Source organism: Ptychodera flava, chromosome 21 (genome assembly GCF_041260155.1).
Source record: "Ptychodera flava strain L36383 chromosome 21, AS_Pfla_20210202, whole genome shotgun sequence".
In the NCBI taxonomy this organism is placed as follows: Eukaryota; Metazoa; Hemichordata; class Enteropneusta; family Ptychoderidae; genus Ptychodera; species Ptychodera flava.
Genome location: NC_091948.1, coordinates 33716502 through 33744351, shown reverse-complemented (window position 1 = coordinate 33744351; position 27850 = coordinate 33716502). Strand labels below are relative to the sequence as shown.

Here is a 27850-nt window from a genome sequence, read left to right as displayed (position 1 = left end):
GTGCGGTCGAATGCATCACTGCTGACCTCATGTAAGGTGAACATGTCACATTAAAGTGCGTTTTCGTCTGATAGTTACTCCTGCGTGTCTAGCCCTCTACCTGGCTGGGTCATTGTGTACATTCAACATTGTTGCCACTGAGGACATAACCATTGGTGATAAATTGGTCGGGTCACTGGTCAGATAGTCTGTCCCAGCATGTCATTGACAAAGTGTAAATTCTTTCTGAAACTGTAAAAAGGTTGAAAATGGAATTATATCTTGTACAGTTACTATTTCAACAGGATGACTTTTTATATTTTATTCCTTATTCACAGGGAGCACAATTACAGGTACCAGAGAAGAAGTGAGAGGTGAATGAACTATTCATAGCACCATACCGGTAGTTATGCTGCATTCTTGAACTCACCATCCTTTAGTAGTGAGTCTAGTACCCTACCAACTGTGCCACCAGGCCCAATTCCAGCTTAACTTTTTTACTTTGTAACTGTAAGAAATCTCACAATGGTATCATGCATATCACATCTCAGTTCACTCTGCTTCATACATGTATCATTGTATGTTTATTGTACATCACCATTCACAATAACATATTTTGCTGATTAAAAGCATCGACTGAAACAAGAATAAATAATGGTCTTACTACAATATGGTGCAAATTCATAAAAAAATTGAACTAACATAATTCTACATCCATGCATTGCTTTTAGAAAACCAACTTGCTATTTGTACATTACCTACAAGTGATTGGTCAATGCAAAATGAGGCAGGCAGCATACTGACCAATGATCAGGGTGCCCTCTAAGTTGATTTCATTTTGTCACCCAGTCAGATGTGTTCTCTATGAGCCAAGATGATTTAACTTATTTCATGGATTACTATAGAATGGACTCAGAGGAACTTCATTTGTAAATCGACCTTTGCGCACGTTGCCGTCTTTTTCAGGTCCGCTTTTGTGGACCTCGCTTGCTTTTTCGACGGTACGGAGCGCGAGCACCGGCTTTGGTCTGCTCGACGTGTTTGCCGTACCGATACATGCGGAGTTCAAAACGCTGAGCATAATGTTGAAGATAGCCCATGCGCACTATACCGCCAAGCCTATACATAATCTCTGCGTGTTTATCAAAGATATCGTGGTCAGTAATCTGCGACCGTTAAGACAAAAGGGAAATAATGGCACGCGGTGTAGCTGATAATTTGCCATTTTAGTAATATTCAGGAATTTCCTGGTACGATGTGACCCATCACCTTTCCCCAAAAGAAAGACCCAAGTCAGTGGTTCAGATTTTGAAATTAAAAAAAAATTGACCTTTGAACCTGAGTCGCATCGTTAGTTACAGTGTATTTCAACATTCATTATGGGAGAAGAAAAGTTTTTCTTAAATAAAAGTGAAAAATATTATCAAAGGATGGAGCTATTACCCCTTTATACAGTCCTGGGTCACACAACATTCCATTATTTTCTACGCCCTTGTTACAAACTAACCAAACCAACCAATGGGATTGCTGCTTGATGATCACATGATGCATACGGAAATAACATTATGTACAAGTAGGCCTATGTTGTAAAATTGACACTTGAAACTGGAGGAGGATTGTCTAAGCTTCTTCAAGTTCAACCAACACACCACCACAATCTTTTGGATGGAGGAAGATAACTGGTTTTCCATGGGCACCTATTCGTGGTTCTTTACCCAGAGATCTGATTTTGTGAGCTGCTAGATCTTTCATTGCCTCTTTGATGTTATCCACCTGAAAAACAAAACAAAATGAAACAATGTACAGCTGTGATATTTTCAGTGCAGTGGCAAAATGGTCACTTTTGGACAATCATAGCAATAATAAAATGGAGCAGAATGGGTGTTATTGTTTCTTGAGTAAAGTTCAAAGGTTATCTCAGTTTCAGTGGCAACAACACATGACTATCTTATTGGTCCTGAATTTGACAAAGAACAGGTTACTATTGCATTGAGAACTTTACTATTTACATGCATAATTGGCTGTTGTTCTTACAATTCCATAGAAATGAACAACAAAATACTAATTGTGTCTTGAAAGATATTTCTTCACTGTTACATGTATCAGAGTGTTTTGTATTGATTACTGCTTGGCAGTTTTAATTCTGAAATGCCATATATAAGTCCAGTCCATTGGTCACAGTGCATTACTGCTATCTTCAGAAGGATTTATATCATTGTAAACACATACAGATTTATTTTGTGTTTGCACCCTAAATTGCTATGTAGGAAATTGCCAGCTATGGTGATACTGATAAGACTATTTGTAATCTGTGTTAATATGTCATTGAATATTCATGAGCTCTCAATTCAGACTAATCTTTAGGTTTGTAGTTATTGCTGATATAAGGAACTGGCATAGTGCCACCTGTTGGAGTCAAAACCACAACACATTTGTGTCGGAACCTACATTAACTTGAAGATAAGTGAAATGCACAGTAATTGGACATGGTGAATGGTGAATGAAAACTCATGGTTCAAAAATAGTTATGTGTTAAAAATCTATCATTGGTCAGTTGAAGCAAAGGGAACTATGGAAGTTACAGGGTCTGGTTTCCTTGTCAGAAGGTGCTCTCAGGAGATTGATACAACCCAAGATTCAAAAATCACATTAGTTACAGACACTTGGATTGATCATCAGAAAAGTTGTGACATATCAATTAATCTACAATTTTAAGCTTTAATATTCAAAACATTTATGATTGAAGTCAGTTTTGATTCTTGTCCTGGTAGTGGTCAGTATTTTGACATTTTAAGATCAATGATACACAGCAGCATTTTGAAAAATTTGTGTCATTCAGGATCAGAGAGTGGCAAACTTAAATGCATGTATCATGGAATGTGAGTTACACAATGTATGCACAGCACACCCATACAATTGCAATGTGAGTTACACAATGTAATCACAGCACACTCATTCAATGGCAATGTGAGTTAGACAATGTATGCACAGCACACTCATACAATGGCATTGTGAGTTACACAATGTATGCAAAGCACACTCATTCAATGGCAATGTGAGTTAGACAATGTATGCACAGCACACTCATTCAATGGCATTGTGAGTTACACAATGTATGCACAGCACACTCATTCAATGGCAATGTGAGTTACACAATGTATGCACAGCACACTCATTCAATGGCAATGTGAGTTAGACAATGTTATCACAGCACACTCATTCAATGGCAATGTGAGTTTCACAATGTACCGGTATGCACAGCACACTCATTCAATGGCAATGTGAGTTACACAATGTATACACAGCACACTTGTTCAATGGCAATGTGAGTTAGACAATGTTATCACAGCACACTCATTCAATGGCAATGTGAGTTAGACAATGTTATCACAGCACACTCATTCAATGGCAATGTGAGTTACACAATGTATACACAGCACACTCATTCAATGGCAATATGAGTTACACAATGTATGCACAGCACACTCATTCAATGGCAATGTGAGTTACACAATGTATGCACAGCACACTCATTCAATGGCAATGTGAGTTACACAATGTAATCACAGCACACTCATTCAATGGCAATATGAGTTACACAATGTATGCACAGCACACTCATTCAATGGCAATGTGAGTTTCACAATGTATGCACAGCACACTCATTCAATGGCAATGTGAGTTACACAATGTATACACATCACACTTATTCAATGGCAATTTGAGTTACACAATGTATACACAGCACACTTATTCAATGGCAATGTGAGTTACACAATGTATACACAGCACACTCATTCAATGGCAATGTGAGTTACACAATGTATGCACAGCACACTCATTCAATGGCAATGTGAGTTACACAATGTATGCACAGCACACTCATTCAATGGCAATGTGAGTTACACAATGTATACACAGCACACTCATTCAATGGCAATGTGAGTTACACAATGTATGCACAGCACACTCATTCAATGGCAATGTGAGTTACACAATGTATACACAGCACACTCATTCAATGGCAATGTGAGTTACACAATGTATACACAGCACACTCATTCAATGGCAATGTGAGTTACACAATGTATGCACAGCACACTCATTCAATGGCAATATGAGTTACACAATGTAATCACAGCACACTCATTCAATGGCAATATGAGTTACACAATGTATGCACAGCACACTCATTCAATGGCAATGTGAGTTAGACAATGTATACACTGCACACTCATTCAATGGCAATGTGAGTTAGACAATGTATACACTGCACACTCATTCAATGGCAGCATCAATTTATCCTCTTCTGTAAATTTAATATATGAAACAACATAATAAGTGAACATCAAAATGGAAGCCAGTATTGTGCCACTATGACAAAGACAGAAATATATTTTCAAGCAAAGATTTGATGCAATAATATGTGCACAAAGGATGCACAAGGACATTGGCGCAGCGTATCACCCGAAGCGAAGCGGAGGGCGATGCATGGTGCCAATGTCCGAGTGCATCCCTTGCAGTATTTTCATGATAACCTAATTATCATTATTATACATTAGTCCGTGGGCTAGAGGGGGTCTACGTGCACCCCCCACACAGGATAACAAACCTGTATTTTTCAGAAGCCTTGGGATCCCTAGAATACGAAATGGAATTTTAACAGAAAAAATATAGGGATGGAATAGCTGTTATGGTCATGTTTTGAAGGGTACCGCAAAATCACGATTTTGCAACCCAATTGCATTTTCGTCAAATTTGTCTTCTTGTAAGTCATCTGCTGAGCTTATTTTTTAACATAACCTCACTTGTTTGGTAGCATTAGAAAGGCAATTTATTCTTCTTTAAGATGATATATTGCAACATGCAATATATTCTACAGTTTTTGTGAAATATGACCAAAACTTACCCCATACCCCAAAGTTTAACATTGCAAATTAGAGTAAATCTCAAATTATACCAATTTTTTAGCTAGGCAGAATAAAAAATCCAATTCTTTGTATAAAATTGGTTTTATTTGGTACAGGGATATGTCGGAAATATGAAATAGACTTTTAACAGAAAAAATATTGGGTCTCTACAGCTGTAACAATCACATTTTGAAGGGAACCGCAATATTACAGTGTTGCAGATTTGCATGCATTTTTGTTAAAGCTGTCTTCATATTAGTCATCTGCTGAGCTTGTTTTTGAATATAATCTAACTTGTTAGGTATCATTAGAAAGATAATTAACTAGTCTTTAAAATGACATATTGTAACATGCACTATCCTGTATAGGATTCATGAAATATGACCAAAACTTACCCCATACCCCAAAGTTTACATTGATAATTGCAGTCATAGCTAAAATCAAATTCTACCAATTTTTTAGCTAGACACAAAAAATCTGGCCATTTTTGCTATTAAATCTGTTTTATTTGGTACAGGGACATGTCAGAAATATGAAATAGACTTTTAACAGAAAAAATATTGGGACTTTACAGCTGTAACAGTCAGATTTTGGAGGGTACCGCAATATCACAGTGTTGCAGATTTGCAAGCATTTTTGTTAAATTTGTCTTCCTATAAGTCATCTGCTGAGCTTGTTTTTGAATATAATCTAACTTGTTAGGTATCATTAGAAAGATAATTTACTAGTCTTTAAATTAACATATTGTAACATGCACTATCGTGTATAGTTTGTATGAAATATGACCAAAACTTACCCCATACCCCAAAGTTTACGTTTAAAATTGCAGTCATAGCTAAAATCGAATTCTACCAATTTTTTAGCTAGACACAAAAAATCTGGCCATTTTTGCCATTAAATCTGTTTTATTTGGTACAGGGACATGTCAAAAATATAAAATAGACTTTTAACAGAAACAATATTGGGTCTCTACAACTCTAACAGTCATATTTTGAAGGGTACCGCAATATCACAGTGTTGCAGATTTGCATGCATTTTTGTTAAACCTGTCTTTCTATAAGTCATCTGCTGAGCTTGTTTTTGAATATAATCAAATTTGTTAGGTACCATTGGAAAGGTAATTTATTCTTTGTTAAGATAACATATTGTAACATGCAATATCTTGTACAGTATTCATGAAATATGACCAAAACTTACCCCATACCCCAAAGTTTACATTGACAATTGCAGTCATAGCTAAAATCAAATTCTACCAATTTTTTAGCTAGACACAAAAAATCTGCCCATTTTTGCTATTAAATCTGTTTTATTTGGTACAGGGACATATCAGAAATATGAAATAGACTTTTAACAGAAAAAATATTTTGACTCTACAGCTGTAACAGTCATATTTTGAATGGTACCGCAATATCACAGTGTTGCAGATTTGCATGCATTTTTGTTAAACCTGTCTTCTTTTAAGACATCTGCTGAGCTTGTTTTTGAATATAATCTAACTTGTTAGGTATCATTAGAAAGATAATTTATTCTTTGTTGAGATAACATATTGTAACATGCAATATCTTGTACAGTATTCATGAAATATGACCAAAACTTACCCCATACCCCAAAGTTTACATTGACAATTGCAGTCATAGCTAAAATCGAATTCTACCAATTCTTTAGCTAGACACAAAAAATCTGGCCATTTTTGCTATTCAATCTGTTTTATTTAGTACAATGACATGTCAGAAATATGAAATAAACTTTTAACAGAAAAAATATTTTGACTCTACAGCTGTAACAGTCATATTTTGAATGGTACCGCAATATCACAGTGTTGCAGATTTGCATGCATTTTTGTTAAACCTGTCTTCTTTTAAGACATCTGCTGAGCTTGTTTTTGAATATAATCTAATTTGTTAGGTACCATTGAAAAGGTAATTTATTCTTTTTTACGATAACATATTGCAACATGCACTGTCTTGTATAGTATTCATGAAATATGACCAAAACTTACCCCATACCCCAAAGTTTACGTTGAAAATTACAAAGCAAATTACAGCGAATCTGAAACTCTACCATTTGTTTACAATTTATTAACTTTGTATACAAAGGGCAATGCCTGTATGCAACCTATGAAATCTGTGATTTTGTTAAAAAAGTATGTCACAAATATGAAATTAACTTTAAACAGGAATATGATATGATTTTGTAGCCTTTTGGATCATATTTGGAAGGGTACCCAGGTATCATGGCAAATTTGTCGAAACACATACATTTGCCATATAGGGGTTCCTCCTCCAAAATGATCCAAATGGCTACTAAATAGTATCATCTTCCCGTTAAAAGTTTATTTCATACTTGTGACATACATTTGTAACAAACAAATCAGATTTCATACAAGAATTGCCTTTTGTATAATGTGTAGCAAAAAATGGAAGAATTTAAGATAATTTGCGATTTGAACTTTTGGGGTATGGGGTAAAATTTGACCATATTTCAGGAAAACTGTGAAGGCCATTGCATATTACAATATGTCATCTTGAAGACGAATAAATTGCCCTACTAATGATACCCCACAAGCCAGGTTATGTTACAAAATAAGCTCGGCAGATGACTTACAAGAAGAATAATTTAACAAAAAAGGTGCCAGTCTGCGGTACTGCAATTTTGCGTCACCCTTCAAAATATGGCTGTTACAACTATACAACTAAATATTTTTTTTGTTAAAAGTCTATTTCACATTTCTGACATAACCCAGTACCAAATACAACAGATTTAATACCAAAACAGTGCCCTTTTTATCATGTCTAGCTAAAAATTTGTGGAATTTGATCATGTTAGCTATGACAGTCCTTTCTATATAAACCATGGGGTATGGGGTAAGTTTTGGTCATATGTCATGAAAATTATACAGGATATTGCATGTTACTATATTTCATTTTAAAGGCGAGTAAATTACCTTTTTAATGATACCTAACATATCATGTTGTATTCAAAAACAAGCTCAGCAGACAACTTACAAGAAGACAGGTTTAACAAAAACTCATGCGAGTCAGCAATATTGTGATTTTGTAGTATACTTCAAAAATGACTGTTACAGCTATAAAATCCCAATATTTTTTCTGTTAAAATATTACTTTATATTTCTAACATGTTTCAGTACCAAGTAAAACAGATTTAATACAAAACATTGCTGTTTTTATTGTGTGTAGGTAAAAACTCAGTAGAATTTGACGTTAGCTATGACAGTATCTTTGGATATACACTTTGGGGTATGGGGAAAGTTTTTGTCATATTTCATGAAAACTATACAAGATATTGCATATTACAATATGTCATTTAAAGCACTACTTAACTACCTTTCTAATGATACCAATAAAGCCAGGTTATAATCAATAACAAGCTCAACAGACGACTTATAGGAAGACAGATTTAACAAAAACACATGCGGGTCAGTAATACTGAGATTTTGCTGTACAGCTATAGAATCCCAATATTTTTTCTGTTAAAAGTCTATTTCATATTCTTAATATGTCCCAGTACCAAATAAAACAGATTTAATACAAAACATTGCCCAATTTTTTTATGTCTGAGTAAAAATTGGTAGAATTTGATTTTAGCTATGACTGCAATTTTAGATGTAAACTTTAGGGTATGGGGTAAGTTTTGGTCATATTTCATACAAACTATACAATATATTGCATGTTACAATACATCATTTTAAAGACTAGTAAATTATCTTTTTAATCGTACCTAACAACTTACATTATATTCGATAAAAACCTCAGCAGATGACTTATAAGAAGAGACTTTCAACAAAAATGCATGCAAGTCAGGAATATGGAGATTTTGCCGTACCTTTCAAAATATGACTGTTACAACTACAGAATTCCAATATTTTTACTGTTAAAAGTCTATTTCATATTTCTGACATATCCCTGTACCAAATGAAACAGATTTTATAGCAAAAATGACCAGATTTTTTGTGTCTAGCTAAAAAATTGTTAGAATTTGATTTTAGCTAAGACTGCAATTTTCAATGTAAACTTTGGGGTATGGGGTAAGTTTTGGTCATATTTCATGAATACTATACAGGATAGTGCATGTTACAATATGTCATTTCAAAGACTAGTAAATTATCTTTCTAATGATACCTAACAAGTGTGGTTATGTTCAAAAACAAGCTCAGCAGATGACTTATAGAAAGACAGATTTAACAAAAATGCATGCAAATCTGCAACACTGTGATATTGCGGTACCCTCCAAAATCTGACTGTTACAGCTGTAAAGTCCCAATTTTTTCTGTTAAAAGTCTATTTCATATTTCTGACATGTCGTTGTACTAAATAAAACAGATTGAATAGCAAAAATGGCCAGATTTTTTGTGTCTAGCTAAAAATTGGTAGAATTCGATTTTAGCTATGACTGCAATTGTCAATGTAAACTTTGGGGTATGGGGTAAGTTTTGGTCATATTTCATGAATACTGTACAAGATATTGCATGTTACAATATGTTATCTTAACAAAGAATAAATTATCTTTCTAATGATACCTAACAAGTTAAATTATATTCAAAAACAAGCTCAGCAGATGACTTATAGGAAGACAAATTTAACAAAAATGCTTGCAAATCTGCAACACTGTGATATTGCGGTTCCCTCCAAAATCTGACTGTTACAGCTGTAAAGTCCCAATATTTTTTCTGTTAAAAGTCTATTTCATATTTCTGATATGTCCCTGTACCAAATAAAACAGATTTAATAGCAAAAATGGGCAGATTTTTTGTGTCTAGCTAAAAAATTGGTAGAATTTGATTTTAGCTATGACTGCAATTGTCAATGTAAACTTTGGGGTATGGGGTAAGTTTTGGTCATATTTCATGAATACTATACAGGATAGTGCATGTTACAATATGTCATTTTAAAGACTAGTTAATTATCTTTCTAATGATACCTCACAAATTAGATTATATTCAAAAACAAGCTCAGCAGATGACTAATATGAAGACAGCTTTAACAAAAAGGCATGCAAATCTGCAACATTGTAATATTGCGGTTCCCTTCAAAATATGACTGTTACAGCTGTAGAGACCCAATATTTTTTCTGTTAAAAGTCTATTTCATATTTCCGACATGTCCCTGTACCAAATGAAACCGATTTCATACAAAGAATTGCATTGTTTATTCTGCCTAGCTAAAAAATTGGTATAATTTGAGATTTACTCTAATTTGCAATGTTAAACTTTGGGGTATGGGGTAAGTTTTGGTCATATTTCACAAAAACTGTAGAATATATTGCATGTTGCAATATATCATCTTAAAGAAGAATAAATTGCCTTTCTAATGCTACCAACAAGTGAGGTTATGTTAAAAAATAAGCTCAGCAGATGACTTACAAGAAGACAGATTTGACGAAAATGCAATTGGGTTGCAAAATCGTGATTTTGCGGTACCCTTCAAAACATGACCATAACAGCTATTCCATCCCTATATTTTTTCTGTTAAAATTCCGTTTCGTATTCTAGGGATCCCAAGGCTTCTGAAAAATACAGGTTTGTTATCCTGTGTGGGGGGTGCACGTAGACCCCCTCTAGCCCACGGCCTACATCTTTCATTCATGACTGGGGCATCAAAATGTCTGAGTACTGACCATTTTCGTGCAATGTCAACAATTTTCCTTCCAATTTATAGCCTAAGTGTGGCACAGATGCGCTTCTGAAACCGTCCAACGGTGAACGTGCAGATGCAGCCACAGGGGTGTGGGCGCCTTGAAACGGTACAAGCCATACGGTACAAGCCTTACAGAATGCCCGTTCCATGTGGCTTTTTTAGCACACTCAAAATTCTATTGTTCTCGATGGTAGATGTATAATGATTAATAGTATTTACTATATTATCAGGTGTGACTCACCAAGTAAAACCACATGAATACATATACTATTTAACAATTTTTGTCTTAAAATTACATTGACGGCACTTCAGCCATATCTACAGATACATTACACTTAGATTCTAGAAATCAGTGAACACTGAGAGTAATCACAACCTGTAAGCATCACCGGGAACAAAACCTGCCTGTCTGTAGAATAATGTCATTTTATCTATATAAAGTCATGGTCAATCTGACATAAAACTTCAAATCATGCAAACACTGATCCCTAATAGTGTAAGCCTATGGTTAACAAGTTACAAGCACTAAAACCCTGTTAATATTACATATACAGAATTACATGACCTTTGACCCATGGTTTTATAGACCAAATCAAGTGAATAATGTGTTCTTCATGTAGACCAATGGCCAAATCTACAACATGAGTATAGCCAAATGAGTAACTTAATCCCCTCACATTGCCATCTGCTACCCTATGCTGTAAACTATAAAAAATGGGCCGACTCTTTCCACTTCAAATATCTGATGATGATGATAAGCATATGAAATGCATGGCATCAGAATGGAAGAAGTTTTATGACTGATGTAAAAATTCAGCAAGTCCTGGAAAAGACACAGAATATAATATCCCTACAAATGAATGCAAATTAATCTGCTCATGAGAAAGTAATATTTCCCTGCATTGACAAGGAAGGTGGGACACTTTACAAGTCATTATGCATCATAATATCACTTAAAGAACCCATTCTTTATATTATTTAACATTAGATTTGTATTTTTGACTAATGCAAGCATCATAGAAATGTTTGCTTCCACCAGAGTTTATTGTTCTACAAAATGTCTGAACAAATTTTTGGCGTGGTTGAAGATCCTCAGTACGGTATACAGTGGTGTAAAGTGAGTCAATGAGTGTGGGCTTTGTTGTCCGTTGATATTTGGTGATTCAGACTCCAAAACAGCTGACAATGCAGCAATCTACCGAGCAGTTTCTGGTTTCAAAGCCCTGCGGTAGAGCACCAAAAAGTCTCTAATACCCAAAGGTAAATTGCACATTGAGTAGAATAAATTCATCAAATTACAATGTAAACAAGGGAATGTCTTCTTGTTAAGAACAGGTGACCTGATGTCACATTCCACAGCAAGTTCCTCCATGTATTGTTGGTGTGTGACCGCAGAAATACTTGTGTTGGATCTCAGGGGGATTTGCAAAATGAACACGTCCAGGGAACTTCTGTTATTAGAAGACAGCATCAAATATGGATCTGTGCCATGCATGTTTGTCTTGATCTGTCTGATGTCCAACAGAATTTATTCTAAAGAGAGATGTATCAGACAATCCGCATAATTGAATTAGGTATCAGCTCTCTACTTTTGATACATCTCTTGTTGAAACTGTGCAAAAATCACCCAAGGAGAACATTCTTGGAGCAACAAAAAATGCAACAGGTCAGTTGTGACCATGGTTACAACCCTGGTGGCCTTTATTTTTTAGACTTTTGTTTACTTTAAGTTTCCAGGACAACTATACCATGGTGGCCTTTACAGTTCTTCAGTGCCTGTTTCTTCAGAGACTCTGATACACACATAGCTGTCTGGATACAGGGCTTAGCCTTTTCTGACTGACAGCAAGACTATGTCAGCACAAAGGTTCTTAACATTCCCAGTTCATTGGTGCTGGACAATGGTTAGGACGTGTGGCTCACTGCTTTGCCATCCAGCACCTTGCCATTCTTTGCGACACAAGATTTACAACACTTCCATGCTATCAATCTTTATAGCTTGATTCACTGACCTTCATGGTATTGCAAGGTCACAAAGTTTCAATAATCGGCCTTTTTCAATTCATTCAGTTGTCATCCATTTCACACAGCTTCAACTTTGGAGACACAGCTGATAGAAGCAGTTTATGTTTCTCCTCACATAAAACATTACAATCTACTAAAAGTCTTTCACTTTCTCTGGGACTAAAAACACTAAGTTTTATCCACTCCACAATAGCATACCTTACTACCTTGACTTGATTGACCCACCACTCAAAGTTCTCATCCTGATAAACATTTGCTTGCAGTGATGCACCTGAGCTTTGTGATACTTATATCACATATTCAAAATGTGCACTTGAATTACACAGAATTTTATTGGAGGTGTACTGTTGTGTTTATCCAAAGAATTTATTTGTATGGTAATATGTGTTTCTTAATACTGAAGAGTTTCAATCTATCTCCAGTTTTAATTTCATTATGGTTGTATTTGCATTAGGAATTATTTTCAATGAAAACAACCTCTTGATGATTTGTGAAAAATAAGACTGGTTCAAATGGTACATTTTTGTTGCTCTCTCTTACCCCTTGTGAACCCATTTCATGTGATGGTTGTCTGATTTTGACAGAGAAAAATAACAGCATTGTACAAAACTTTACTCATGAAATGGTTACAACTCATTTAGCTATCAGATTACAAAATTTTTCACTATGATTGAACTTTATCACATAATAGATTATTTTACTCTTTAATAGTGGTGATAATTTTGATGTACAGGTAAACATGTGTTCAAAAGATTTCAAACTGGGTCCATATCAAAACAAATGTTAATTCACTGGCTAGTTTGAATAAATCAATTAAAGATAACAATTCTTGCATTTACCATTTAGTATTTTAGATAACAATTCTGATTAAATCAGATTTCTTGTTCACTTTCCAATCCAAAACAAATTCTGAAGCATACGCTGCAAGCCTTGTTCAGTCAACATTTTGCTGTCATACTTGGTGGCTTATGACATAGCCACTGGTTCCCTTGATCAGACTGAATGTGTAAGACTATACAATATGGATTACATACCTCTATGCAAATATGGTGCATGCCACCTCCTGGTTTCTTGTCAAGGAATCCCTGGATGGGGCTTTTGTCTCCCAGCGGATGTAACAGTTCAAGTTTGGTGTTGCCAAGCTCCACAAAGACTGTTGTGACTCCATGCTCTGGCAAAGCCTAAAATGAAACGTCAGACATAGCCTAAAATGAAAATGTCAGACATAGATTAGAAAACAAAAAACAAGCAAGGGATTAGCCTTTTCTGACTAATTTGTTTCTGTCAAAGACTTTCTGTTTGTGGTAATTATTACATGTCATCTCTGCATGTGTTTTTACTATTAACAATAACAGTATCAATCAACAAGCTATTAGTATGCGCTCAGCATTATTTGCTGAACAAAAAGGCAATTCTTAATCTTAAGCATGGCACTACAACTGCTAAGTCTAACTGTTTTCCTTTCATTCAGCATTCTGCTCATTAGTTGCTGAAACAATACAACCGTCAATTTTCCTCCACCATTTCAAGGTCCAATATCAGACTTTGTATACTGCAGCTTGTTAATTACAGAGCAACTGCTGGACTCTAATAAGGTATCGTGATGGATGACTTACAAAGAAATGATAACAGATGTGTCTAAAATCAAGAAACTATTCTTTAAACTTTCTCATGCTTTCTTCCTTTCCCCGTACTTAGGACCAACCACACCACAGTGAAAAGTGGGAATAATGACTGCTGGCTTTAGCAGAAATATTAACTGATCCCTGTTCAAAATGGCAATATTATTCTCTATCACACCCCTCTCCCTGTACTGAAGACCAACCACACCAAAGTGACAATTGGAAGAAAATCAAATTTAGGTTGTGAAGAGGTTTAGACTCTACATTAAGGCTAGTTCATAGTATATAGAGAAAAGGGCTTCTTCTCATATTTCCTGTGATTGGGTCAAATGATTGGTTTTACTCAGTGACCAAGAATATTTCTGCCCTCCTGAAAATTCGTTTTTCCTGACAAGGGAGTCCATTGTGTTCAACACTGTTTTGGATGTTAATTGCTGGGGCAGTTGCTATGGTAACACCACCCTTCAGGAATCCATTCAAAGCAGTGCAAATGTCCAGCCTACCACACAGTATGCTTTCGCTATCTCTTTAAAATCACTGTCATAGCTTCCTTGCCCAGTGAGTGTGACAGGATTGTCCAGAATGACATCAAATCGATGAAATCTGAGACATTTCATAACAAACTCAAGAGTCATTGCTGAGATGCAATTACTTGAAAGAGGGGGTCAATGTTCTTTTCATCCAACTCTGAAGTGAGTGTCCACCAATGATATCCTGCAGAGTGGAAACATGAATTATAAGAACTCTGCAATTAAGGTTCTCTATGCTTTCTTATCTGGTGATCAGAACACTTTCTGTGCATTATTGACATGGATGACCAAAATTACAAAAACCTTCAGATCTGTGACAGATTAGGTGTTTGATCAACATATGCCTGATGTCTTTGCGGAAAAAAAATTGTATTCTGAATGTAGATTTGAAGAATTATGGTTATGGTGGTTATTTTTATGAGAATGTGAGTAGAGAGATGGGTACAGACTAAGACACTGGGCAAGTCTGAAGACATTGATTTGGAGACTTGCAGTAATATTTGTTAGAACAGCTAATGTTGTATCTCCCTGAAGTAGGTGTAACTCAGGTCAAGAACCCTCATATTCTTCAATCTACAGAATGAATGAGATTTTCTTTCAAGACAGCTGGTGCATCAAATGTCTTTGTAGTCTGTGATCATGTATAGTGATCATGAAAACATTAAACACTGTCTTGGTACAAGTTGCAGGCTGTGTGTATGTGAGAATTGATGACAAGGTCTAGTCTATTCAGATTGATAACCTTGGTGAGTGTCCATGTCTGGATGACTGACTAGCTGACAACACTCAGTCCATGGGACACAGTCTCTGAATTACTCTTAAAATGATTTAGGAGAATATTTCACATGTTGCTGTATGGTTTTACGATCACTTCATTTTGTAAAGGCAGGTATCTACTCTCAGTAAAACAGCAATGAGTCCAGTTCTCACGACTGAAAACATGAGAATCTCAGTTTTAATCTTCCCTCAACTTCAAAATGGTAGTGTCCATCTTTTGGGAGAAATGTATCCGTGTGATTTATGGCAGTGAAGAAAAGAAGTTACAAATCTCCTTTGATGAGCTAAAAGTATCTGCAGGGGTGGCCCTAAGGCAGGTCAAGGAACAATGAAAACTGCTGCATTTGACTTGGCAGCCGTATTCTTTGCAAATTCTGTAGTATTACAATTTAGCTGGTACCGTTTTCACTGACGTACTTTCCTCTTTGTATTGGCTTCACCACTGTTGGTCTCTAACCCTGATTACTGAAAACGTCCTGACTGCTTCACAGGGGGATTAACTCTAGGATAGGTGTGTGAATGAGCACATCTGTCTTTCCTCCCTCTGTGAAAGTATGTTTGTGGAGGAGCATCAGTGCGTGTGTAATGTGTGATGGAATAACAACAACCTGATATGTGAAAGTGTGGCTTTGCCTGTCAATACATGTATTATTGAATATAAATGTCTACATGTATGCCGTCTGAATATGTATGTGTAGGGATTTATGCACGTATGCTGGCTATATATGATCAAATCATGATTTGACATGTGTGTAATGTGCCTTTACTGTTTTGCAGTATAAGTATGTGTATAATGACATGATAGCATTCATGTATGTGTTGTCTACATACACACTAGACTTTGGTTCCTTACTGCATACTTGTACAATATGACTGTGTCTGTATTACGTTGTATGCATAAATGCTAATGCTTGCATTACAATATAATAATATATCCAGTAGATATTGAACTATACATATACAGTCAAACCTGTGTATACTGGTCACCTAAACAAAGTGTCCACTACATGTACATGTATATGGAGATGGTCTTTCTATAAAGGGTGGGTGTGGCATTACTTACAGTGTAGGTGGTGTGCTGAGTGGTGAATTTAGGAAAAGACAACAGCAATAACAAAGTTCAATATCATAAATCTCTTAAAAATCATAATATATGTATTCAATTTCTAAACGAGTCGTTTTGCAGCTATGAAATCAGTTTCAGTATACACATTTCTTGCTTTTCATTCAAAGCATTTTTTGGTCATTAAAAGTCAGATATGCTGACCATTATACACAGATGTTGTTCCAGATTGGGGCAAATACATGTAGCCACTGACCATATAAGAAAGGTGGCTGTGTTCCGTATAAAGGGCCTTTAACATGTAAAATGCCACGGGGCTGCTGCATGGGGACTGATGCAAGGTGACCACTATAAAGAAGTGACCCCTGTGTAGCGGTGACCACAAAGACAGGTTTGACTGTATGTTATTTTATTGGTCATGTGCAACAGGATTTGTAGATTACGTTTTGCATGTTTGGTTAGACAACAAAACATGGATATACTTGTATATTCTCAGATTTAGCCGCATTTTTTTGTGGGTGTTATCTTCACGAATGTAAATTTTTTTGAACATGAATATTTTGAATTTTTTGCAAAACACTGATGAATCTCTTGGATGTGTAAATCATGGACCCTGTAAAAGTTAGTGTTTTATAGTATGCTAGAGTATTTTCTAACTTTACAATAGATTAATGCTGAAATATTGAAATCCAGAAATCAACATTTTTGTCTAATTGTAAGCAGATAAACTTGTTTCTCAACTGATGCAGAGAATCTGTATTGGGGATCAAGATGCTTATGTACTATCCTTAAGGGTATAACTGATTAATTTATTTGAGCAGCAATGTTTACATCTGTACTATACGGTATAGGTGCATTTTTGTTGATAAAACTGTTAGATGTCTCTGCATCCGCATTCCAAACTCTTTTATCAGAAGTTTTATCACAAAATTTTGAACAGGGCTGAATTAATTCTTATCTCAGCTATTTCAGGCTGATAAATGATAATGTACATGTTTGACAATTCTGCACTACCATTGTTAATTTATATAATCATTACCTTAGTCTTCAAGTTTATGAGTTTTTGTTTAAACTCAATTACATTGCCAGTTTTCCCAGTGTATTTATACTGTTTGAGAAACACAGGTTTTTGTTCTACACCTCCGATGCCTAGTGTTCAAGTCTGTAAGTGTGTACCAGCTATTATTATCACTGCTGACAACTGAATTCATTTGTTATCAATAACACTGCATATTGTACATCTGGAAATAAGCTGACAATTTACACTCTGCGTATTTAAACATACTTGACCGAGGAGAGTATAAAAACTCTATAACATTTACTTGTTTACTGAATATAAATAATCAAAATATCATCAAAGGATCAAGCTATTGTTTCTCATAAAGACTGTTATTCACGTAGTTTTCACTTGAGTTTCCAAGCCATTTTACAAGGATTCTTAAACCCTGGCTTGAAAAGGCCAAGGATCAGGATAACCGATTTGTTAAGAGGATTATGAAACATTTCTGTCTTTTGTCTTCTTTTGAAATTGCAATCATTATATAAATATGTTGCTAGATTTTTGGATTAAGTCAGCATAGGGGTTTAACACCATGCCAATGCTGTAATTTGAGGAGAGCAGCAGTGATGTTGCTATGGTTACCAAACCAGACATCTATGTTCCTAAACCTTTGCAAAATATATTAGATTAAGCTAGAACACACCTCAGGGACAGATATTCATATGCTCAAACTTTTGTAATATTCTTTTGGTCTACCACTTGTTGGAGCCCATTTTGTAGCTTATCATGGAATAAATAAGTTTGTACTGGCTTAGTTTTACGAAAATTGTGAACTTTATTTTCCTTCATGTAGATAACACAGGGATTGCAGCCATTTTGAATTTAAAATGTCAGTAAATATTAGGCAATTTGTTTCGCCAAGACCGAATTTTACATGACGACCCCTGATTTTTATTGAGTTTATAAAAGAATGGTTGAAAGTTAGCTTGAGGAAAGTTTGAGCAAAGTTTAAAGTCTTTCATTTTCAAGGCTTGAACTATTTGGAATGTTAGGGTATATGAAGTGGTTCCTTACAACATTATTGTAGCTGTGTTTTTAGATAATACACCCAATGTACAATGTATGGGGATATTCATATGCAATGACCTTTTGGCATTGCAAAGTTGAAAGTACAGGGATGTATAGGACATTGTCGGTACATAGGTAGGAAATTTTTGGCTTCCATATTACCAAAACTTCCCCATGTGCAGAGCAATGTCAACAGAATACTGATTTTGCTAGAGCAAAGCTCATATCATATGTCATTAAACTGACTAGTGTACAGCAACATTCCTAGCTGCTGTCTCAATGACTTTACAAACTGATATCAAGGAGGCTGTAAAATTTGGACTTTGGAGTATTCACACACTATCACCTTGAAAACCAACAATGCCGACTGACAGATAAATTGTAAGTCTTGCACCAGATTTTCATACTACAGGTGAGCCCTCGTTTGACCTCTTTGAAGAAGCTGTGGTTTGTGACAATAAAATAAGGCTGATGCCACTCCCTTTACAAAAACACTCCTGTAGAACAACAGGTGGTAGGCTGTGATCAGTGGGGTTTCGTTTTATCAAAGACAGTCTCTGAGGTGAGTGACCTGTCAACTATATGAGTACCTGCATGCGGGCTGTGACAAATTGGAAGTGTTTTGCATGTTATGTCAAGTAAAATCCCCCACTGGCATAAACTGATGAATCATTCTTTCATGTCTATTCATTATTCACAATCAATACAATAATACAATCGCAAAAATAGTGAACTATATATGTGTGTTTGACTGTTGCCATAGAGATCTGATGCCTTTTTTGACACCTCTTTAAGATACATATAGCAAAGAAGTAAGATTTCTGTGAACAAATTGTTGAAGGAAGTGATGCGTAGTTGCAACTGTACAATGACAATTAAAAAAATAGTACAACACACAGGTGTGTAGTGTATTGCATACATGGATGATATACTTGCACATTTTAGATTACCTATTACATCTCTACATACATGGTACACAATATGTTAGTTTGGATGGCTCAGGCTGCTGTAGTAATTTGAGTGTTGAAAACTCACTGAAATCTCTGCAGCAATAGCTGTTTAAATGACACATGTGAGGCAAATCAATGGCTTTTATTCATCTGTGTAATACGGCTACAGATGAAGTCAGAATACTGCCTTTGATTGTGTACTGACAGAAATGCTATAGAATTCCCCATGTAATAATAGGAAAATGATACCAAGCTTTGTAATGTGCTAAGCCAATGCAAGTATATGCCTATGTTTTGCTGTAAAATTGCTGCAAATTTCAAAATGAGTAAACGAGAACTTAGAGGCAAAACTTATCAAAATTAATATTTCATATGACAAACGGCATTGCATTCAGTGTTTATTATTTTTTCCTGAACTTAAATGAATCATTGATCAAACAAAGAAACAAAAAAATTTGACCAAATGGCTAAGACATATAAAATTACAATAAAGTTAATATCGTATCTGGAATGACAATTTTCTCTTTGTTGCCATGTTAATGTTGACTAAATATAATTCATTACAATAAAAAAATCCAGATCCAGAAGTTACCAATGGTTTTGGAATGTTTTTGTATTATTATTTAGAATAAACTACATTTATATTTTACTCAGACTGGTAAACTTCCTCTATAACAACCTTAAAAAATACCAATACTCAAAATTGTTTCTTTCATGTTGAAGCAGTTTTAAATATTAAAGTACGTTGTACTGTCATGACATGACAAATGACTGTCATTTTTTGTGTTTTTTATCGGTATTCCAATATAGAGACAATACAATGACAGAAAGTTTGTTTGGGGACGCTGCTAGTTTGGAATAGTGAGTTATTTCTTGTTTGTTGAAACCTTCAGTAATGAAAACGACATAAAAAGTACAAATCTTTTATGAGGGCGCTCTAGGTAGACAAAGACCATTATTGCTGAATGTCTCTTCCGAGTACATTTACAGATGAGCATTGATGGATGTTGCATTTGTTTGTTTACTTTGTCATTTTTGTTCCTGAATTTTTGAACCTAAAATACCTCAATTGTGCAAATATGCATCAATGATAACATTCTGAATGAATAGCTCATGACATGTAGAAAACGTTTCACATACGCATTACAAAGGTTTTAGCTTTGATATCACAATAAAATAATAGTAAGAAAACCAACTTTTATACATTTGTCTGTTCTAGATTTTTTCTGGGAGGTTCCAATGACCATCACCTTGGTCTTTTCTGTATTTATACACATGTTATTATTGTACATTTATACTGAAAAAAAATGTAAAAACGCTTCAAAGTACATCTTTTTCACATTTTTTTTTCAGTAGATTACATTTTTTTAGTATAAAGTTTTTACATTTGTTTTTCAGTATAGTACATTTTTATTTTTCAGTATAAAGTTTTCTTCCTGAATTATTTTTTTATGTAAATATTGTAAATGTTGTTATACTCGACTCTGTGTGAGAAGAGCCTCAGGCTCCACAGTTTATCGAGTTTAAATACAGTCTAATAATAATAATAATAATAAAACCAAATTGTTGAATGTCCCTGTATGCCCTGTATTTACTCACTGCTTGAATGTTGACACAGATTTCTATCACAAAACTTTCTTGTTTACAGCACTTACCTGTTGACCACTGACTTGTGCTCCAAGTACATCTCTATAGAGGGCAGTAGCCTTTTCTGAAATAGAACTCAAACAGTTTTTAAATTGACGTGATCTTTAACGGCTTACCATGTTGTATTATTAACATTTTGTCTAAGCCCACAAATTTTAGAGCTGTCCACATGTCCAACACTTACCAATAACCCTAACCTTAGACCTGTTTATTATATCTGACATCTGCCTAAACAGAGATGTTCCCCAGTATTGAATATTTTTAGAAATCAAGTGAATTTCTATCTGTAAGGAGGGGAGCTTATAAAAGTTTAGCAAACACATCAAATTGTTTTTGATAATTTTGATATCTCTCAAATGCTTATCAATTTACCAAACTTATCAAGAAGTTCATTTTCTGGGACTCTGCATGTCAAACCAGACAGCGTATTGAGCTTTCACCAGCCTTTATGTAGAAAAGACAAGGGAAGGAAAAGGAGTAAAATTTGATAGATGTAATCGAGGAGAAGTTGCGGAAATATGAACAACTATCTTACAGAATTGACAAACAAACAAACTAACGAACAAATAAACCTTTATTCAGTTAAAAACATGAGGAGTACTGTTTCTGAGGACAACTTATTTATTTTGTCTGGCCTCAAATTTTAATTGCATACTGTACCTGTATGTCATAATGACTTGATTTCAAATATGCCAGATGGGTTAGTATAAGGAACTTGTAATATCCATCTTACTGCTCTGTATCATGTACATTTAGGTTTCATGTCATCATATTTTAGCAGTTGAAGTTGTAATTTTGGAGATTACATATGCTATTTTCATTTCACAAGAAAAAATGATTTTGTATTTCTGGGTAAAACATGATTAAGTCATCAAGATGTGGAACTTAGCTAAGTTTTGTCTGTCCCCTTTGAATTCTTTGACCCTGACCTAGCAAAAGATACATGGAACTGACAAGTGTTGGAAAATTATTTTTCAGAAATTGCATTGTTGTTGTCTTTCAATACGCGGTATGTATTGGAATTACAAATCTAAACTTACCCAAATCTGGCACTGCTATAGCAACATGGTTTAGTTTGCCTAGGTTCCATACTTTGTCTCCGCTACTTGTACAGTATGACTGTGTGCTTGCCAACAACCTCTGTAGAGTGTCAAAGATAAAAATCATCTGATGATAATTTGATTATTTTTTATCATCATCTAAGGAAATAAAGTCAATTTCTGTGTCAATGCACTATTGTTTGTGCATGGGTCTTATTTGACAACAGTTTTGTGGAGGGATTGAGATTCAACACAAGATATTAACACTCCCTTTCCCACCAGACCTGTTACTTCCTCACATCTGCCAAGTCAGCAAAAAGAAGTATTGAGCCAAATCATACATTTCTTTTAACCTACCTGGCATTTGCGTCATAGTAGGTAAAGGCGATAAAGATGATGTTCACAGTATCTCTGTTTTCAAATGTTCAAGTCTTTGCAGTATTTACGGAGCATGTTAATTGTTATGCCCCACTGGTTTTAATTGACTTGACCGAATGGTGAAATAAGAGCTTGGCAGGATAAGGGTAAAATATAATTGGTCAAAACTATAAGAACAAATTCTCTGCTGACTAAGATTATAATGCAGAGATGTTCTTGTTCTTGGATTGATATATTCTATATTTCTACTCTCCTTATTGTTCTTGTACATCTGACCTACTCTCACAAAATATCTTTCTTTTCTAACATGATACAGAAAAGCAATCATATGTTATGTTCCCTAGTTACTGTAAAGCTGGGCATGTTCCACGTACAGGCAGACTCAACACTTTTAAACCTAATACATGAATCAAAAATACTACAAGTGAAGCTGTGATACCGCAGTGGTGCAAGTGGCGTCTATTGAACACCCTTGGGTCAAGGGTCACGCCACAGTACCGCTGCGAGCCAACCCATAGGCTTTTTGGTAGTTTACTACGACACCTATTGGTGTCGGTGATTTAGCTCGCGAAATAATAAAATACATTAATCTTTGAATAAATCAACCTGTACCTACAGTATCACCTACAGTATCTGTGACACCGATCGGTGTCATAGTAAACTACCAAAAAAGCCTATGGGTTGGCTCGCAGCAGTACTGTGGCTGTGACCCTTGACCCGAGTGCATTCGATAGCCGCCACTAGCACTGCTGCGATATCACAGCTACTATGAGGGTTGATGAAATACCATAAACTTTGCATTTTCATCAATGGACTGTGTATTCTATTGAAAACAAAATGTAGGACATCTGATGTTACCTCTTTCATCAGGTTAATTTACAGTGGAAAGTTTGAAAACAACCTGCATGTATTTGCTTTTATCTGATACAGGTGGATATAAAAAATTTCTTGTTCTGTTGTGACTTTATGAAAATGTTATGCTTCCCCTTCATTCTGCTGCCTGAAACATCTGGAACCTGTAAGCTTGAAAATTGATGCTTTTTCCTTCTCTCAGTAAAAAAATTATCTCATTCTATATGTGCATATTGCAAGGCTGAAAGAAACTTGAAACCAACAATTCATGATGTGACTATTTTTCAGCAGGCATAAAACATGAAAATAGATCCAGTATTTAGAAAAAGAAAATACAACAAATCAAACCAAAAAGCCACAAGCACGTTGACAAATAAGTCGGCTTAGGGAGCCTTCAGTAATTACAGGGGGGGTGGGCCGGGGGAATTTCGCAAACACCTGTACCGTAAAATGTGACCCTCCCCCCAATCCTCCTGTCTAAAATGTGACCCTCCCCCTTGTCCGATATTCTAAACTTGACCCTCCCCCCCCAACCACTGCGGTATTCTCCCCGGGAATAACTAAAACAGTATCAGCTAATTTACATAACAATTGGTTCAATTGTTATGTTAGGGACAAATTACAGAGGGGAGGGCTGGTGTTTTTGGAGGGACAGTCGCAATTTATCATGCAAGAATCTTTGAAGAGATATGGTATTTCATACAGTTTAGGGAGGGTCACCATATTTTGTGCAACTATAAGAAGGCAAGATGTAGCTGATTTAGTGCTTCATCCAAAAATATCAAATCATACATAATACATGGAGTCTATCAGGCAAATTATTGACAATTTACCCCCCACAAAACATGCTATATCTGTATTTTATATATGTTTGATAATGTATTTAAATGTACTTTGCTTGAATAGAGAAGTAAAATGAACACTTGTATACAAGAAATTGATTTCTGAATTTCATCTAAAAAGTTGGTTCACTATCCATGGTGTTTATGATGAAATTATTAATAGTTTTTTTCCAAGACAAAAATAGGTAAATCTTTGCATTTGTGTATTCTTGATTATTGATATTAATTTTCTTGATTAGACTTGAGTGGTTACAAGTCTATGTTTGTGTAAGAAATTTGATTTTGGAATTTCACCAAATGTCATTCAATATACTATGCATTGGGGTCTATGATGAAACTATGAATACTTTTTTTCAGTACAAAATTAGATAAATCTGTGCATTTATGCATGCTTGAATATTTAGATTATTTAGATTATTGTTCTTGATTAGACTACAGTGGTTACAAGTCTATGGTTGTGCAAGAAATATGATTTCGGAATTTCACCAAAATGTCCATACACTATGCATTGGGGTCTATGATGAAACTATGAATAATTTTTTTTCAGTACAAAATTAGATAAATTTGTGCATTTATGCATGCTCGATTATTCACATTATTGTTCTTGATAAGACTAGAATGGTTACAAGTCCATGGTTGTGCAAGAAATTTGATTTTGGAATTTCACCAAAATGTCGATTCACTATATGCATAGAGGTCTATGATGAAACTATGAATAATTTTTTTTCAGTACAAAATTAGATAAATCTGTGCATTTATGTATGCTTGATTATTAAGATTATTGTTCTTGATTAGACTAGAGTGGTTACAAATCTATGGTTGTGTAGGAAATTTGATTTTGGAATCTCACCCAATGTCAATTCACTATGCATGGCGGTCTATAAGTGTGTGCGTATTTTGTTGGTGATTTCCTTATGATTCAGGAAATATCACACGGACAATCAAAGTTTTGGCCATAATATCAGCTTCTGTCAAACGTGTCCCTCCCCCCAAGATAGGTTTATAAAAAGTGACCCTCCCCCTTGAACTGTTTTCTAAAAAGTGACCCTCCCCCCCAATTCCCCCGGCCCGCCCCCCTGTAATTACTGAAGGCTCCCTTAGACTGATGATAAGCATCATGTCATTGAACTTCTGGTAGTCTTACATGTAACGCATTACTGCAACCATGCTTTATAGTTTATGCCATAACTGATTGATTTAACTTGATTTATGTAATAACTCGTCACATACTGAACGCAAAGATATGACACGCTACATTAGTGCCTCGCTTTTGATTTGCTGCCATGTCATGACCCTTTTTGTGAAATATCGACTGATTACAGTGATTGGAAGGCTAATTTCCTGATGAGCAGTGACAGGCAGCGACGGGCAGTGACGGGCAGTAATGGACCCCAGTTTGAATCCCCAGAGCGCTTGAGCCAACACTCGTTGCCGATTTTCGCTGATATGCATTAATTGGCGACATCAAAGGTCGTCAGAGCAGAAACGATGTGTACAGCTATTGCTGCAGCTCCGTGGCCTACAACTTTCCCTGGTGACTTTGTGCGATGGGGAAAGTTGTTGGCTACAGACCCGAAGCTTAAAAAACATACGTGACACTGCACTCGTCCGCGTCCGGTCTGCAAATGCAGTTTTAGTACTGTACACCTGATCTTGTGTCACTTATTCCAGTGAAGAACCCTATGATACGGTCCGCTATAGAGCGATTTAAGCATGGAAGATGGATTTCACCACTTACCACACTTCTTGCGACACTGGCGGTGACCGAACGAAGTACAGAAGCCATGGTCAAAGTGGGTTGTTGTGCACGGTTGTACCCTGACTCATGACCTTTCACCCTTTCACCCTCGCCTTTCCTGTTGGAAACTGTTCGTTGGAGGCGCTATTCATTTTTCTCTCTCGTGGACTTGTTTGTTCAATACTCACATTTGTTATTGTAAGGCTGCACTCACAAATGATGATTTGGGGGGGGGGGGGGTGAGGCGGCTGGAGGAATCGCTATTGAAATCATATTTTTCTTAGATTCCCCCTAATTGAATACCCTCAAAAAATTTCAAGTCCCCCATCTATATGTTAAAAATTTTTCAAGCGTCCCCCACCATTATCAGATGGCCGCATATTAAAGAAAAATAAAATGTTTTGGGCAGTTCTGGTTGCAGATTTTCGACACTACCTGATATTAGCAGTTTGTACAGCCATATTCCTAAGGCAAGTTCTTAAATTGATACATTTTTAACGCATCAGTGGACATTTGGATTTATCAGTCTTGACCGACTTGACTTAATCCAACTCTGGCCAGGCCAATGGTACCTATTGACGAGCACACAAAATGATGATCATGAGAAAGTATGCAAATTGTGAATGCCTCCTCTACATTTTGCCAAAGTGTGAAAAAGTGATTACAGTGACCAAACTGACGATAGAAAGTTTACAAGTGTGTTTTTCTCTAAATTCATTAACTGACATACAATTCTTCAACCAGTTTCAAAAGTAATTTAAAGAACGTATGCAATTCTTGGCTGAAGAAAACGTAGTACTGATAAATTACGGCTTTGATTTAACCTTGAAAAAAGGGCAAAAATTAATTACGTCTGCGTAAAAATTCCATTGATGTGGGTTCAGTTACGAATGATTTGATAAGATTACCTTATTGATGCACGACAGCAATATAGCATTATAAAATATTGTAGAATCGAAGTGACCGAAATGCAAGTCAAGCCAAACTTCCTTTCGTTATTTTTAATCCTACGTCCCTCTTCTGCAATAGAAGAGTCCTATGGCATATCCGCCATAGCTGCCCTGCCCCTTCTAATTTAACGTCGCGACGCGACGGACGTTTATTTTTCTCTCATGACACGGTGCTTTTTTATCTCACAGCACGGTCCAAATGAATTTTCTTTTTATTCGAGGAATTTCACTTGTAACTACAACTAATTTCACTGCTAAATTGTTTTTATTTTGATCTTTGAAATGTCTGTGTTTCTGTATGCTGTAAACGCTTTTACTCACACTACACATGTACATATACTGAACCCACATCAATGGAATTTTTACGCAGACGTAATTAATTTTTGCCCTTTTTTCAAGGTTAAATCAAAGCCGTAATTTATCAGTACTACGTTTTCTTCAGCCAAGAATTGCATACGTTCTTTAAATTACTTTTGAAAGTGGTTGAAGAATTGTATGTCAGTTAATGAATTTAGAGAAAAACACACTTGTAAACTTTCTATTGTTAGTTTGGCTCAGTCTTTACTGAATAGGCGTCGACAATGTCGATCATGATATTTTACTTGATAAATTGAAACATTATGAAATCAGAAGCCAGCCTCTTCAATGATTCAGTAGTTATTTACATCACAGACAGCAGTTTGTCAGGATCAAGAATACAGACTCACATTCTTCAAATATTACTTGTGGTGTTCCACAGAGTTCCATTCTAGAGCCAATATTGTTTTGTTGTATATTAATGATATTGCGAAGTCTTCAAATTACTTTAATTTCATACTCAATGTA

General features: G+C 35.5%; 1 protein-coding gene across 1 annotated transcript; it reads right to left on the bottom strand.

Moving 5' to 3' along the window:
* Positions 1-544: 544 nt before the first annotated feature.
* On the bottom strand, positions 545-26188 carry LOC139122070 (methylmalonyl-CoA epimerase, mitochondrial-like). Its single transcript, XM_070687446.1, has 5 exons — positions 26076-26188; positions 22266-22365; positions 21234-21289; positions 13603-13749; positions 545-1752 (listed from the first exon to the last, which is right to left on the bottom strand). Exons 1-5 carry the CDS (start codon positions 26121-26123, stop codon positions 1600-1602), a joined length of 504 nt encoding a protein of 167 aa, XP_070543547.1. The 5' UTR covers positions 26124-26188; the 3' UTR covers positions 545-1599.
* Between the last annotated feature and the right edge of the window lie 1662 nt (positions 26189-27850).

Bases quoted from the DNA above. Each gene is read 5' to 3' on its own strand.
- LOC139122070 (XM_070687446.1), bottom strand. From the start codon at position 26,123: ATGGCTTCTGTACTTCGTTCGGTCACCGCCAGTGTCGCAAGAAGTGTG. The intron at 22,366-26,075 runs GTAAGTGGTGAA...GACACTCTACAG, and splicing joins CCAGTGTCGCAAGAAGTGTG to AGGTTGTTGGCAAGCACACA. The intron at 21,290-22,265 runs GTAAGTTTAGAT...GTTCTATTTCAG, and splicing joins TATAGCAGTGCCAGATTTGG to AAAAGGCTACTGCCCTCTAT.